This window comes from Nycticebus coucang, chromosome 18 (genome assembly GCF_027406575.1).
Source record: "Nycticebus coucang isolate mNycCou1 chromosome 18, mNycCou1.pri, whole genome shotgun sequence".
In the NCBI taxonomy this organism is placed as follows: Eukaryota; Metazoa; Chordata; class Mammalia; order Primates; family Lorisidae; genus Nycticebus; species Nycticebus coucang.
Genome location: NC_069797.1, coordinates 65,853,163 through 65,870,150, shown reverse-complemented (window position 1 = coordinate 65,870,150; position 16,988 = coordinate 65,853,163). Strand labels below are relative to the sequence as shown.

Here is a 16,988-nt window from a genome sequence, read left to right as displayed (position 1 = left end):
CTTTAATTAGACTAGATCACATTTTTCCCCCCAAACAGCTGATCTTCCAACACACTGTTAGCCAGACTAGCCCAGCTGGGTTACTGAGGTCCTCGACAGCCACCCTGAGATTGGATTTATGGAGATAAAGCCTATTCGCTTACCCACCTTCCAATAATTCCGTTACTTTTGTGCCCGGTGATGACTGCTTTAAACCGAGCTCCAATGCTAAGAGGATTGAATCTGCAGAACTTTCTCTAGGAAAAGAAGCCTGGGCCTAGAGTGCCCACTTCGGTTTAGCTTTGCCAAAACAGGCAAATGCCTGAATTCTAAACAGAGGAAAGGCTTAACCAGTTGGCGGGGTTGAGGACTTAACTGGGTGCCAAGACAAGGCCACCTACTCTTATGACTTCAAGCCTTTCCCTTTAGGCTCCTGTGCATGTGAAGGAAACAAAACTCAGGGGACTAAATGGAACATTTCCGAGTTTTCCTTTGCAAGGTCTCTGCTCCTGCATCCAGACAGTCACCAGTGTTTCTGTTCAATCAGGGAGCTAATGATGAAACCACATTCTCCCACGGCTCCCTCTGCAGGGGGCATCTCCAGGGAGCCCAGTGGCCAGCCGGCTCCACCCACCTTCCAGAACCCTTGTAGGCTCCTCAGGATCACCTAACCAGTGCCACTTTGTTGTCAGAGATTAGCAGCACAATTTCCGGAAAGGTTCAAACCAATTTGCAGAGCAGCAGTTTTAATGAGCTAAGAGTGGGATAATACCACGGGTTTTGCAAGCTGCAGCTTCTATTTGATTTAATTACCTTCCTCTGTGGATTTAAAATCAACCAGAGCTTCAGACAAAGGGGGATTTCATCACGTTCCCAGAGCTCTGCACGTTAGGTGTGTGCCCACGGACCAGGATATGCTAAAGCAGGCAGCATCCATCAGAATTGACATAACCATGGTGAAGCTGTCAAAGGAAGGGCTTCAGCAGTGATACGGGGTAAGACAAATACTCGTGAATGCTAATGCTTTGTTGCTGCGCAGAGAGCTGTGTGGAGTGGGTGGGGATGTCACCCCACAGGAAAGCTTGTTCCCCTTCACCCAAGACCATCACTCCTGCCAAGCATTGTCATCTGGCCACGCCGTGTTGGCAAAGGACGCCAGTGGGGAAGGGAGAGCGTCTTTAAGCTTTTCTCTCAGCTCTTTTCTCTCCCAGAGATCCTGGGCTCCAACTCAGGAAATGTTCATTGAAGGCCTGCCTTGTAAAAGGCACAAGGTTGGCACTGGCATTTAGAGGTCCGAGGACATGATCTCTGCCACCCAGAAGCTCACAGGCTCCATCACACAAAAACTGGAATAAGTTATAAAGCTTAACACAAAAACTGGAATAAGTTATAAAGCTTAACTCTAACCACAGAGACAAAAGGGGCTAATTTCAACTGAGGAGTACTTGGGTGGTTAGATGTACAGAATCTTAAATATTCATTGGATCTCTGCTAAGTGTCCCTGGGGTTTGGAGCTTTGAGGGCCAAAGGGCATGCTCCAAAGAAAGAGATGGACAAGAAGTCGGAGGGCTTGTTCAGGAAGTCACGGTGGGTGATCTGCTATAGCCTGGGGTGTGCAATGCTCAGAACAGGCCTTGGGGGCGGAGGGGACTCCACTAAGCTGAGACATTTCGGATGTGATGGAGAACCACTGATAGCTTTTTGGAAGAAGACTGGCAAAATCTGATGTTTCAGAAAGGTACTGGGTGCAGTCAGGAGGAGGAAGGGGAAGTGAGGCGATGCAATCAGTCATGGGCCTCTCCAAATCTTAAGAGGATTTCCATGCACCAGGGAGCTGATTTGTTAGGACAATACTATGTAAACCAAGCAGCAGAATCAACTCTAGACTAAAGGCTCCGTGGCTGCTTAAAGCCATCTGCAGGGGTATCTGAATGTTTCAGTTTAACTAAGTCAAGTACAAACAACACTCCACTCGCACACAATGTGTCCGTGGGTGTCTTTGCACCCCCATGCTTGGCCTGCACTCCACGCAGAATTTCCACCGTGCAGTTTTGATGAAAGGAAATGATTATCAATTACATTTTCACACTAACTTTCATACTACTATCATTCTCAGAAAAAAAATGCTTCAAAGGGTACCAATATGGCGTGGGGGCACAGGAATTAACCCCCGAGGGAGTCAGACTGGCATTTCCCACCAACTCTTGGGCCCTGGGTTACTTCATCTACAGCACAGAGCAGCTCAAGGAGTCCTCCAAATCCATTTGATTTATATGTAAGGAAGTGTTTTCCTTCCCAAAATCCAGAGAAGATTTATGTCGTATCCTATCAACTCAAAGAAAGCAAGATACCTAGCTTAAAATGGATTCACCACAGTGAATACAAATTATAAACTGTCTTTATAAAAAAAAAAAAAACTGGCCATCCTATCTACTTTGATTTACAAATTTTAAGCACAGTATATTCAAGCTTGATTTATGGTGCCATGTTAATAGGATGTTAAAAATAAAATAGCCAGGGCACACAAAACCTTCTGTGACCTGCTAATGCTTCTCAAAATCACATCACGGCAGGTGCAAAGATTATTTCCCTAACAAAAATAAGACCCTGACTCAGGGCAATTTTCTGCCAGCTAGCTTTTTTTTTTTTTTGGATAGTGTTGCCATACACTACTGTGAAGTACACGGTTATACACAAATAAGGCCTACATAATATATTGATAGAAGGTAGGTTGATGAGTTCTCAAATTCTAGGCCACACAAGTCCAATATTAAGTGACTTGCTAAGAGTAAATCATGACAATTTTTAAAAATTCATAACATCCAAGTTGAATGACGATTTGAAAAGGGCTCACTGACCACTGGTGATCTTGTAAACTTTGAGGCAGCACTGTAAGCCTTTAAGGATTATGCTCCTGCTGAAATGTGAGGATTTAACTAAAAACACAAATTTCTGGAGCTATAGATTCACAACTGAGTTCTCAGTCACATTAGTTAATTTTGCCATTTTAATATTATCAGTAAAATTAAAGTGCTGCCCTTAATTTCTGTCAACCCTTTCATCTTAAAAGTGAAAGGAAGCAGAGAATGACAATTCACACATAATAAACACATCTCCAAATTATTAAAAAGGCATTTTATTATAAATACATTTTAGTTGTAGCAGTAAAATACATTTTGTGTTACCATGAATCTTTTAAAACAAAAGAACTTCACTGAGACAATGATCACACTGTAGGAACTGTAGACCCCCAAAGTGGAAAACGTGTTCTATGGAACCAAAGTGGCTAACGTAATTCCAAAACTAAGTTAGAAAAGACAATGAAAGAAGAAAATAAAAACCCTAGAGAGTGGCTTTGGGGTTATTTTATGGTACAGAGTCATCTTTTACTTCTAAGGATAAACTCTTTTAGGTATTAGAACCTCTTAGATGAGGTATCATTTACTGCAAAGAAAAAAATAATTTTGTTAAAATTTTCCCATAAATTATGCTTAATTAGATGGCTGTACAACTGGTACTTTGAAGAGATGAAAAACGGACCACCTCAGTTTTCTATAGCTTCCCTTAGGAAGACTTTCCAAAAAAAGACCCAGTATGAATTTGCTAAGTAACCGATCCTATGAAGTTAGCTAACAAGTTTAGATAAGAACTATATGAAGCATTAAAAAAAAAAAAAATCCTGTGTCACTAATAGCAGGACCCTTTAATAAAATGTGAAACCCATTACCTTCATAATTTAGAGGAGAAGTGTTTTAATCACGGTATTTACCTAGGATACACCAACTACATATAACCAGTACCTTCATGGGTTTTCAAGAGTCAGGTGAAATGAGTGGCACAGAATCAGATACAGTACAATGTCACATACATGGATTTGTAGGAAGCTGGCATGGTCTGGACCAGTGAATATCCAGGTCACTTCCTCTGTAAGGGGGGAGGCTGAGAAGCATTCTCAGGTGTAACTGACACTTTAGGACTTGAACCCAGACCGAAGAGCCCTCTGACCTACTGAAAGATATAAAGAGGTCTTCACATACAAGGAATCGTGCAAAGCAAAATGTAAATAAACCAAAGCTCCCAATAAGCTGGGACTGCATAAAGGAACCTGTGCTGATATATAAACAATCCTCACCAAAGGTCAGCACGCCTTTGAAGTAGAAGTACTGTTCTAAGAATCCCAGAGCCGGGCACTCTGCGATGGCCATCTTGTGACTTCTACGCCTAAGTCATTCTATCTTCTGTTTCCTTGAAAATAATTTTTTTTCTTTCTAGTATCTCAGTAAATTCAACACCAAACTAAAAACCAGAAGCAGAGCCCAATACCCCCAAGGTGCAGCCCAGGGTGAATATTAAAACAACAACAACACGCAAACTCAAAAATACCCAAAGACCTGTCAGGTTTATTATACTATAGGCAGTTTCATTCTCAAAAATAACTTGCTCATACATGTGCACCTATGATTCATGAGCAACTCATGCTGTGTAGATGGTAGATCCCCCTAGACTGGCTTGCAAACATATATAGATTTTTTTTTTTAAGGTAGCGAAGTAATCAATGACAATTACTTATATTCTGCCAGGTGTACTTGACGCTCTCCCTAATACCTGCGGGCAGGGCACAGAGAAGCTAAGATAACTTTGTTAACCTGAGAAACACATAATTTCAAAAACAGATCTTTTGCTCTCACGTTCCCCCCAAGGCGGGGGGGGGGGCATAAAAGCTAAAGAATACATTATTGGGGGATTATCTATTTTTTCAATGTTCCACGTCACTGCCATCTTAGGACAGGGACTCCCGTACTTTAGTGCCTCGATAAATGCAAAGTGCATTCTCGTGACATTCTGATGGCTTCTTCCCAGGATTCTCGTTTCCATGTGTATGGGTCATCAATAGTGACTCTAAGCACTCCAAACAAGGGCACAGCTGCCCGGCCAAAGCCCAGGCAGCGGTGCACACAAAACCAAGCTCACCCTAGAAATCACAAAGCTCCTTCACCCGCTGTGGAAGAGCAGCACAGACCTCGGCAGGGGTGAGGAAGAGGGGTGGCAGCCAGTCCAAAGGACAGAAATCTTTCTTCATGAATGTTCTACTCATGGCATCAGAATTATAAAAATGTCTCAAGAGCTCAGTTTTTTACACTGAGTAAATAGATGACTGGTTGAAAAGACCTTCAGCCTTCCGGTCTCTGAGACCTTCAGCGTGGGAGACTCATCAGGTCAGTGATTCTCACTCCAAGTGTGGTTCCCCGGCCAGCAGCATCAGCATCACCTGAAAACTTGTTAGAAATGCCAATGATCAGGCTCAACCTAGAATCAGAAACTCTGGGGATGGGGTCCAAGCAATCTTAACAAGACCTCAAGGTAAGTCTGATGCTGGGTAAAAGTTTGAGAATCATCACTCTATCCTGTTCACAATTCTAAAAATCTTAAAACAGGACAGATTTATAAATGGATACTACTCAGTGACTTCTGCTCTGTGTTGATACCTACGGAATTTGCCACATTCCCCCTTCTCAAATATTAAAAAGGTGTTAGTGAAAACAATTGTTTCATAAATCAAAAATTTCTTAAAAGGTAATATTGATTTCCCCTCCTATACATAGTTCTAAGGCAGGCAATCACATGCTAGTATGCAAAATAAAATACAGAAGAGACCTCATATATGAGGTAGAAATAGCTAAGACTCCCCAAGAACATAATGAAAATTTCATAATATTGTTTAATGAACTCATAGAATTATATAAAACTTACTATGCTTTATGCTTAATATTTGTATCAAAATAAAATCTCTCTGTTGAACAAATTGCAAATAAAGTCTGGTCTAATACTCTGATTACTGAAACTATATGAATATCTCTGGGTTTTCTTCACACTCCAGTTTTAGAAGCTTTAGACTACCACTGCGTAACTGGGTTTGGGATTTAACCAGAATTCTCATTTCTAAGTCTAGATTCTTCTACTAGTGACCTCTCTTCAAAAAAATTTCAGAAACTCTGGTGACTGTTTCCTTATAGTTTACTCCAAAGGAGGTATTTTCAATCAGTTCAAAATTTTTAAATTTTAAATTGTTTTTAATCTGTTTAATCTCACATTCTACTTTAAAGTAATAATATAATGCCCTTTTCTGAATGTGTCTTATAAGAATGTTAAACATTATTAGTCAGATTTACTCCTTGGAATAACAGTCATGGAATTTGCTAATTAAACAGGTATGAGAGTAATAAGTGTGAACTTAGCAGCTTTATGGTAAAGTCTCAGCAAATAAATGTCCATCCTCCAGTAGATGGGAAATGCGAGGAGCCTATCACGACAAGCACTTTGCAGACGAACGTGCCACACACTCTTTCAAGATACCTTTATAATACGTGACAGACACTACCACGTGAGATTTTGAACAAGACATCATAGAACATCACCCATTCATTCTAATTTCTAGAAATTTTGAATGTGGATCAGATGGCAAAAAGGAAAGAGACAAATCAGATCCATTAAGACATTCACCTTGAGGTTCAGGAAGACACAGTGTGATGTTAGAAATGAAGGATTTTCACATATTAGCAAGAGATAACGTCTGGTAACTCATGAAGGCAAATTTGACTACCCTCGAGGAACGGGAAAGAATAAAGAGGATGGAGAACCTAAATAACATTTTAAAGCAGCAATTTGTATCTCAATATATTTACAGTTTTAACCTTGGATTTTTATAGACTTTTTCTGGGGTTCTCTTTTTAAAAACTGTAAGACAATGCTATAACAGGTGTCTCTTTTTAAAGAACGATGTCAGTAAATCTAATTTGTTTAACAATAGTCAAAATATGAAAATTCATCTTGAAATTGTTCTTCACAGCCTGACTCTTAGCCAAGGTGGCTAGAGATTCATTTTTTTTTTTTTTTATGTTTATAGCTTTGCTCTGGAGGTGAAAAATCTTAAAACACATAAAATCAGCTACACTAGAGCAACCTAATACTATGTATTAATTATCTCAAAGTTAGGAAATTCAATTAGTTTTCTCTGCAGTGTCAGTGTCTCTGCGAACAAGGAGAATATTTTCGTAAGTAGGTCTCAGAGACTGGCGTGTTTAATTATGTAATGCTTATTCAATGGGAACTCCGCCTGTTTTACTAGTTCTGCAATTCTTTGAAATGAGAAGAGCAGTTACTATTGACACTGCACCTGAACTTATTTCAGACTCTCTGATGAAAAAAAAACAAAACACACGCACACACAAAGAAGTTTGTTATTTCATGTGTGCAAAATGGCTTGGATGGAAAGCAAACCTGTGTGAAGAAAAGAAAATTAAGGTCATGTTAGTTTAAACGGTCAGTGATTAACTACTGATTAATCAAAAACAAAGCTCTGCTATAATCTGGCGATGCATGTGTCAAATTGACTACTAAAACTCTTTTTAAAAACACACCAGAAAACATTCATGCTAGATGGAATGAGGCTCTTCAAACTTTAAAAAAAAAATTCATTTTTAGATTGCTGAGAAAAAAAAAAAATTAGCATGATTACTCTTGTGTTATAAACTGTACCACCCAAAACAACTTCTGTAAGGTTAAAAAAGGAAAAAAAAACTCAAGTAGCACTGAAATCGAAAAATAAAATGAATAAAAATTCTGGTAGGAAAAAAAAAGAAAGGAAACTTCAGAGAAATACAAAGAACAAAGAAGTAAAAAAGACATCATCTGAACAATTAACCTCACTTAGAAGAAATCTATCTGTTCTGAAGAAAAGCGAGTTGGTAATACTTGGTGTTAGCCAAGAGTTACCAAATTTTCCAGAAAACAAACAAACATATATATAAAGGGTTCCATCTGGGCTCTAAGCTTGAACCTAGTATATAAAATAAGTTATGTTTTAATGACCTGATTTGTGGAACAGTTGCTAATACTTCTACTCAAATAATATCCAAAGAACATCAACTGTATTCATCATAAGCAAAGCCTCGTTTCAAGAGAAACTTGCGATGATTCTTTAAGAAAACTTGCTCAGAACTGTTCCAAGATACCATGTGTAAGTAACAGATTCTTAGAAGCGCAGTTGGAGAGATGGCATTGAGTAATGCTGAGACAGAGTGAGCTTGTTAGAGGTCAACATAAGCATTTCATCCTGAATCTAAAGAGGATCAGATGGAAACAACACCTAAGTCCTTGACATAGTGTAGCACAGGAAGGAAGTGAGGAACACTCAGACACGTACAGCAGAGCAGGGAACTAAAAAGTAGCTACGGTTTTTAGTTTTTTAGGAATAACTGCTTAGAATGAGGATGTCACAACAACTTAACAGCCTCCTTATCCAAAGCATCCATCATCAATATAGTATTTATATAAGGTGGTAGGGTGTACACATGACCCTTAACTAAATATAAATATAAATAATTTTAAAACTGATATTTTTTTTAAAGATTCAAGTATGGAAAACAGAAAATTAGGCCATAACCTCATGACAAGGGGTTAACTGAAAGCCCTAACTTTACAGTTCTATCCTGACACTATCAAAATGCTTTGAACATTTACCTGGCTTGTGTTCTTCTAGTCCTACTTACTGGGGTGGGATGGGATGGGGTGTGGGGATCACTACTGAAGAGAAACTTATTTTTCAGAGATATCCTCAGATCAGGGAGACCTAATTCCCATTCTTGAGTTTTGTCATAGAGTTGGAAATACACAGCTATATGGCAACACTTTTTCTTCTTTTCTTCCAACTACAGTATGTTGAGTGAGATTTGACACCGCTAAGTGTGGGGCTGTGACTTGCTGGCTCATTTTTCCATCTGTGATTAATGCTAACCATTAACATGTCTGCAGTCCACAGGGCCACGCGCGCCACCTTACACAGAGGCACAAGGCCTGTAGTATGAAGCCACACACGAGTGAGCTGCACACACGGAGCAGAAAGGCAGAGCTGAGTAACAGAAGTTCACCTATCCTGTCGCTTGCTAACCATTAACCAAAGGCACTCTTTTCATCCCAAATTGTCTAAGGGTTAAAGGGAGTTGAAGCTGGCCAACAAAAACTCGGTTCCAATCATAGAAGAGAAGTAATTTTTCCTTACCCCTCCTACTTTCAACCCAGTTTTTAAAATGTACTTTTTGAATACAGGATGGCCTATCAAAAGTAGTCTTCCAAAAACTATTTTTGAATGGACCATCATTAAAGTTGGGTTCATTTGAAATGTTCTTCAGTCTCGTCTTATTTTTTTAAAAAGTTTATATTGTAGTTTCAAGATATCTCTGAAATATAAAAGTAGTACTACAAGATCAGGAAAATGGTAAGGACATGCATTGCTTTGAATGTGTGACAAGACCACAAGTTTTAAGAGGGTAACATTTTCCTTTGGATTTTACCAAAGTTCATTCAAAACAATTTTTAGACTATAGAATATTTAAGATTGCTCTTTAAATTTTATATTTTTGTACAAGTTCAATAGGGATATTTTAGAAGAATCAAAAGACATGAAAAACAAGGGTAGTTTTCTGCCCCAGATTTTGATGAATTTTGATACATTTTTGACAAACATGTTTCTTCTTTAATGATGTTCTTCAAACAAAAAAGCTAGCAAAATATCTGAATTGCCATGTAGAATGTCACATTTTTAATGTAAACATCAAATAAGGTACCAAAATTTTCACTGGAAGGGGGGGAAAAAAACCCAAACCTTAAAGCGGCACAATTCTTTACCACTGGAGAAGGGAAAGCCAGGTTACGAACATTTACACATGCATAGTGAGAAAAAAGGATTTTACTAAATTCACGCATTTTTAAAATAGTTATCAAGTCTACTAAGCACCAACAATCCTAAAAATTTTTCAGCTTCATGATTTGTTTAAAAAAAAAAAAACAAAACACTATCAAATTAACATTAAAACCAAGCTTGAAGTGTAGCTTGTCCAAAAAATAACTAAGTATGCCAATGCTTTTTCACATTTAAAAAAACAGTGGCATACAAAATACACCTGCAAAGAATGCCTTTAACTCTATCCTACGGTGGATGGAGATTTCAACAGCACACCATACGTAGTCTAAAACCATCAAAGTTTTAGAATGCAGCATCATGTCATCAAAATAAAAGCTGGTAAAACTTAAAGTATTCAGAAGATGCTGCCCCTTTATTTTAAAAAATTTTAAATGAATTTAAGCAAAAATAACATACATTTGTACATCAACTGGCCATTTCTGGTACAGAAACCCAGCATATGGTAATATTATTGAATAAATGTAAATGCTACTTACAATTTTTGTTCTTTTTAAATACATTTTAGACAAATGTTTTTCTTTTTTTTTATAGTTGCACAATTAACCTCTTAGCTGCTAGCTTGATGCAAACATATGTAACAATACACAAATTTAAAAATATTTTTTATTCTACATAAAAGCTGTCAAAATTCTGACTCACATCAAAAATGCAAAATAATGGAATATACGTTTAAAAAATTAGTTGCAAGTCTAGCAGCAAAGCAATTAAGTGAGAACATATTTAATATTAAAACAAAGGGAACTGTGCATCTATAGATGAAGTTCAACTACCTTAATTCTACTGATACAAACAGAAATTAAAACATTTTCCCTTCAGGAAAAAAAAAGTGATTATTTAAAATAGGAGTAAAAGCCATTGCTGCCCGATGAGCTCCCCAGGCTGAGTTCCTGGAACAGAGACAGAGGGTCGCTACTCTTCTTGGCCTGCTCAGGAGGGGGCCTGGGCTTGGGAGGGGCCCTTAGAGCGCTGGCATAGGACATGGCGGGCTTGCCCCCACCAGCGCTCTGGGGGCTGCTGCTGTTGGCTGACTCCGCAATCTGCTTGTTGGGCATGAGGGGTGGGAACTGGCCGAGATGCTGCAGCACGCTGTAGTTAAAGGAACTGGACACCTCGAGGTTTTCTGACTTCAGCTGATCCTCAGGGGGTTTGACAGTCTTGGGTGGAGCTAAAAACAGAGAAGAGTGACACTGATTTTAGGCGGAGCCCAGTGCTATTCATGCATCTCATTCACTCGGCGTCATAACTGACTCTCGTCTCCAGCAATTCAGGGACAGCACAGCCACACGGATAGACAACTTCTGCCACAGGACACTGAGATCACAACACATCCAACCAAACTTCTTGTCTTAGAAACACATGAAACAACTGTACTAACTGCAACAGCTGACATATAAAAACTAAAGGTCAGGCTCGGTGCCCGTAGCACAGTGCTTACAGCGCCAGCCACATACACCGAGGGTGGCGGGTTCGAACCCGGCCTGGGCCAGTTAAACAGCAATGACAACTGCAACAAAAAATAGCCGGGCGTTGTGGTGGGCGCCTGTAGGCCCAGGTACTTGGGAGGCTAAGGCAAGAGAATCGCTCAAGCCCAAGAGTTGGAGGTTGCTGTGAGCTGTGATGCCACAGCACTCTACCGAGGGTGACATAGTAAGACTCTGTCTCAACAACAACAAAAACTAAAGGTCAAATTTGAAGGCTTGCTGAGAAATAAATAACTAGTTTGTGTAACTGTATACATCTATATTTATTACAGTAACAGTTCATGGTTTGTAAATAGGCACTTTTTTTCTTAAATAAAAATGAGCTGATATCCAGACTCGAGGTCAACAAGCTTTTATTTTTAACCTAAGTCCTAATCCCATCACATTCAGTTTGTTTAAAATGCTATCTCTTTTAGTAATCTATGTTGAGTAACATGGAATGGGGGTGGAGACAGGTGTCAACTACCTCCCATTTCCTACAATCTACCTGTATAGATCCTTTAAAATTTGACTCCATCTTTCCTAATTTTACTGCTCACTAAACCATAGCTTGTCTTCAAATATTGCTTTGATTCTCAATCTTTTAAAAATTTAACATTGTATTAGATTATAGACATAATACATATTCACTGTGGACAATTTGGAAATCACAGAAAAGTACAAAGAAAAAATAAGTAATTACACTTCCAAATATCAGAGGTAAGCCTTAAATGGTTAGTATATCACTTAACAGAGAATATTTTAAGACGATCTCTTAAATTTAGTTTTAGAAATTTTCATTGTAGCCAATTTTTCATCTTTACAGGCTGTGATAAATCTTATGGTTTTTTTCTTTCAAGAGACAAAGTCTTGGCTCTGTCACCCAAGCTGAGAGTACAGTAACCTGATCACTGTAACTCTGAACTCCTCACTCAAGTAATTCTCCTGCCTTGGCCTTCCAAGTGGCTAAGAATACAGGCACATAGTCTAATATATATATATATATATATTTTTTTTTTTTTTTTTGGTAGAGGTGGAATCTGTATATGTTGCCCAGGCTGATCCCAAACTCCTGGCCTCAAGCAATCCTTCTGCCTTGACCTCATAAGCACTGAGATTACAGGCATGAGTCCCCAGGCCCAACCAAATATTTCTAAATCTTCAAGACTATTGCCTTAAGAGAATTTCCTAGGAGTATAATGACTGGGCCATACGGTATATACGTCATTAAAGCTTTTGATAACTATATCCAAACTGACCTACAGGAAGACGCTGCCCATTTACACTCAGCCAACAATGTTTGCCCATTTCCTTATGTAATCATAACACTAGTGGTGTTACTTTTTTAAATCTTAGCCTACTTATAGGTAAATAATTAGCATTTTTTAGTTATAATTTGCATTGCTTTTGACTTTGTGAAGCAAAGCTATTCAGATAGCTTGAATCAAACTGACAATTAAGTGACAGAAAAGTTAATTTCTATCTTTAATTACACCACTATATTTTAGGGTATGTGACAATGGCTTAACCTTTACACTAACTGATATAGGTAGAAACACTACAAAGGTGAAAATACCAAAACAAGAATGGGAAGCATACTTTAGAAGTCTACTCTGAACAAGGCAGGAGGTTAGTGAGAGACAACCGAGGGAGCTGTGAGTTAGCCCGCCTTGTACTAAGCTTTCTCCCGACCACTCCAGCATCTTTAAGGGTAAATGTCCACACTGCACGTTCAGCACTTGATTTTATGTTATTTGACTATTATTCATGAGCTAATAATTAATGTGTTGCATAGACGGTGAAAGACTTGTTTCCTCACTCCGTGTGTCTATGTCTTAAAGAAAGGGTCCCACTCACGTTCGCTCATTCTTGATCTAAACTGAACCAAGAATGCAAAGATTCCTTCTCCTAGAAATGTGTGTGTGTGTGTGATGGAGATAAACAGAGAAGCTGAGACTTTCAGCTGGACTACATGGAGTCAAGGTACTGTGGCAACCCAAAGCCATTTAAAAATACCTGGGCAGAGCCATCAGAAGACTTCTATAAAGAAAAGCAGAAGAAAAGAGCCAGTACCCAGAAGAAGCCAGAGAATCCTAGGGAAGATGTTATGATCACTACATCTTGTAGCTGAGAGCCCAATCAGGGGTCAGGCACTCTGTGCTGTGAACCTTACACAGATTATATATAGATACCAGAAAATACCCAGTTCCCCTCCTGAATCCAACTGGCCTTCCTGGACCTATTTCCAGTAAAACTCTTTTTACTTGAGCTAGTTTGGGTTGGTTTCTGATTCTTACAATCAGCTGTAGCTTAAGATAATCACCAAATACAGGGAACTCAGACACAGTATTCCCCTCCCTTGATCTCAGATACTTAGTGAAGCTGCTCTATCCCTGAGTTCAAAGTAAGTAAAAAAAAAACAAACAAAAAAAAAAACAGAAACCATAAGAAATCCTGCTAATTTCTTTTTGAAACCCAAATTACAATGACTCATAGACTCTAAAACTCACCAGTGATGCTTAATGGCAGCTATTTCAGTGACAAAGTTTTAAAACCATTTTAACATCAGCAACACAGTTGTTCAGTATAACATAAACTAGAATTCAGAGGTTAAGATGAGAATGCTTCATTTTTCAGTCTTATTACTTCATTTACTCAATGTGCTAATTTTACAGCACTATTTTAGAACTTTAAAAATTCATAAAATAGTTCAAAATTATTTTAAAACATTTAACTCTTTCTAGAACACTTACCACTTTTCCCTCTAAAAGTCACTGATTTTGTGAATAAAACAATTGCTTTTAAGAACATCAGTTTAAGAAATATTTCAATATAAAAGTGACCTACACTGTCTAAAATAATATATAAAAAAACATGGTTTTTGTTGTTGAAGGACTTATTATTTTTATTTAATTTATTAAGCTTTATTTAACCATGTTCTCATTTTTATAAGGGTTTAAGATGTTCTCAGGGTGGCACCCATAGCTCAGTGGGTAAGGCACCGGCCATATACACCGGCCATTTACCAGCCCGGCCTGCTAAACGACGACAACTGCAACAACAACAAAAAAATCAACAACAACAAAAATAGCCAGGCACTGTGGTGGGCACCTGTAGCCCCAGCTACTTGGGAGGCTGAGACAAGAGAATTGCTTAAGCCCAAGAGTTTGAGAGGTAGCTGTGAGCTGGGATGCCATAGCACTCTACCGAGGGTGACATAGTGAGACTCTGTCTCAAAAAAAAAAAAAAAAAAAGTTTTCAATTAAATAATATTTAGAAAATAATAGTTTTTAGAGGCAGTTTAACCTAATGCCTGCAATTCTGATCTAACAATGATATGAATGTAAGATCTTTATTAATTTATCATCAAGATTCAACAAGAGAAACCAATTCTCTAAAGTTATGAATTTTACTAATCTTACAACTAATACTATTTTACCTAATACACATCTCTATCTAATCTTGGTGCAAACGAACATCCTCTGATTCCAAGCATCTATATTCATTATCTCCTTACTCAGCAAGAATTTACCAAGAGCCTAAGGTGATGAAATGGAATTCAAAGTTCAGAAAGGTCAAAGACATGGTCACTGCTTTCAAGCTTACAATTTAATTGTAGAGAAAACACATCCATATCAAACACAATGATCTCTTTTAAATTTCGAGACAATATAATTCATATAAGAAGTGTTCTGCAAGCTAAAGATACAAGCCTCAAACTTCAGCAAGTCTCTTCTGTGATGATTACGCTCTGTCTGATGCACCAACGCTACATTTCTCTGAAAGAAAATCTAACAAGTTGTGCTTCAGGACAGTGATTTTGAATTAACTGTTTAATACTGAACTGTTACTTTCAATTAAAAAAAAATACTACAATCTGTCCAAGCAATGGAGAAAACAATCATTTTATATTTGCAGAAAAGACGCCATAAATGACACAAGCTTTGGGCATTTGTTCAAGAACTTTCCACTTTATCAGCTCAGCTGAAGATTTTTATTCATTTGGGTCAACAGCTACCCTAAAACTTAGGTTAAAAGAAAAAAAAACAGGAGAAATGATGTTATCAAAACAACCAAAAATAACAAATTATCATCAGTCATACATAATCTGGTTTTTTCTCAGGAAATTCAAATATGCTAACTTGAGTGTATTTATGTCAGATCGTAAAATTACAAAGCAGCTCCAGGTAAAATAAAGTAGCTTACACTCAACAGGTACTAAAGAATGTTTAAAGGTTAAAATGAAAATGTCTTTTACCAAGAAACAAAAGCAAAATCTTTAAATTTTTTTGCCCTACCATGTCCATTGTTCTAAAAATATGCTTGCTTATATGGGACATACTCAAAAATGGGTCAGTCCAGAAACAATAGATTCACATTCTAAAGATGAACACAATTAATTTCAAATACAAAGTTGATGCTGCCAGGCAGAAATTTACCACACAAAGATCTCAGACTTGTTCACAAAGATCAATGTCTTGCCTACAAAAGAAGGAATCAGAGACTCAAATGGTGTAATTAATTTCTTCACATTCACTATAAAAAAGAGAATAAAGGAACTATAAAAGTGCATTCATGTTCAAGGATTTAGACTTCCTAATGTACAGTACAAGTTCAGAGGGCCTGGTCCATTCCTATCCTTTTTATGCCTTTTGTGTTCTTTAGCAATGGAGTTCTCAGCTTAGTAGAATCTAAGGAATAAACAAAGGATTTCTAAATGCCAAAATGGTACACTTTGCTGGTTTCTCTCAAAGCTATACTCTATTAAATAGCAAACTGTCAACATTTTATTGATAACAAACCCTTGAAAACTGATACTGAAACCAACTGATACCAATTCCCTGAAGAAACAAACAACAAAAATAAACCAGAAACTTTTCCCAAGCGAAGATATTTCTATCTACTTAGAAATCATTTGAAGTTCCATTTCTTCTTTCATTCACTCACAGGTCAAACGATCAGTTTTCAAATATAGATATATGTATGTCTACTAATGTTCCAGACCATAAATATGGAATCGATATAGTCCTGAATTAATAAGTATACCTGAGACACACTTGCGAGCCATGAGCATTAAATACTGTTCAAAGATAACACTGCAAGTGGGGCAAAGGTAGAAGAAAAATTTCACAAATACCCAGGAGCTGAGGAGTTAAAATTACCGAGTCTGCCACCACCAACTCTGTCTTACCTATCAACTCTCTGGGCTGAGCTGTCCTGCTGGATCCATTGCACGGAATGTTCTGATAGGGAGCAGATGAGGTGGTGTTTACCCAGGACTCCGGGGATGAGAAGTTGAAAGAAGACTGGCTACTGTGGTCCTGAAGCTCTTTACACTGGGACAGACTGTCTTGAGGAGCGCTTACTTCTTCAGAACAAGGCTGGACTGAGCTCGATGAAATTCTTCTTTGGTACAAGGGCCGACCAGGTCCTCTGGGCTCATACTACACACAAAAAAAGAATGTTTCATAAATCAGTGCATCCCATTCCTCAGCCTTCTCCCTTTTAGCTCCCTAGCAATCTCCTTATATTAGGTAGAAATTCCTAAGAATATTCTCTTCTGTGCCTGTAATACCCTCCCTTCCCTTATTCCACTGATAAAAAAAAAAAAAAAAAAAGGCAGCCTGCCTCTGGACATGGTATCAGGAGACCTGGGTTCAAAACTCAGTTCAGTCTCTTACTACCTAGTCCTATGATAACACATGTCTGATTTCTGATTCTGTTTTCTTGTCAGTAAAGTATGAGAGTTGAATTAGTTGTCTTAGTTCTAAAATTCTGTTGGCATTTTA

The 16,988-nt window shown here is 38.1% G+C and overlaps 1 protein-coding gene across 4 annotated transcripts in view; it reads right to left on the bottom strand.

Annotated features, from left to right (window-relative positions):
- Positions 1–3,099: 3,099 nt before the first annotated feature.
- HELZ (helicase with zinc finger) overlaps positions 3,100–16,988 on the bottom strand; it is a 174,138-nt gene continuing 160,249 nt past the window's right edge. For all 4 annotated transcript variants that reach the window (XM_053568791.1, XM_053568790.1, XM_053568793.1 and 1 more), the window contains 2 exons: positions 16,391–16,643; positions 3,100–10,904 (listed from right to left, as the gene is read on the bottom strand). In XM_053568791.1, the coding sequence (XP_053424766.1) occupies positions 10,570–10,904; positions 16,391–16,643 (588 nt within the window). In that variant the 3' untranslated portion in view covers positions 3,100–10,569. The remainder of the gene's footprint in view (positions 10,905–16,390; positions 16,644–16,988) is intronic.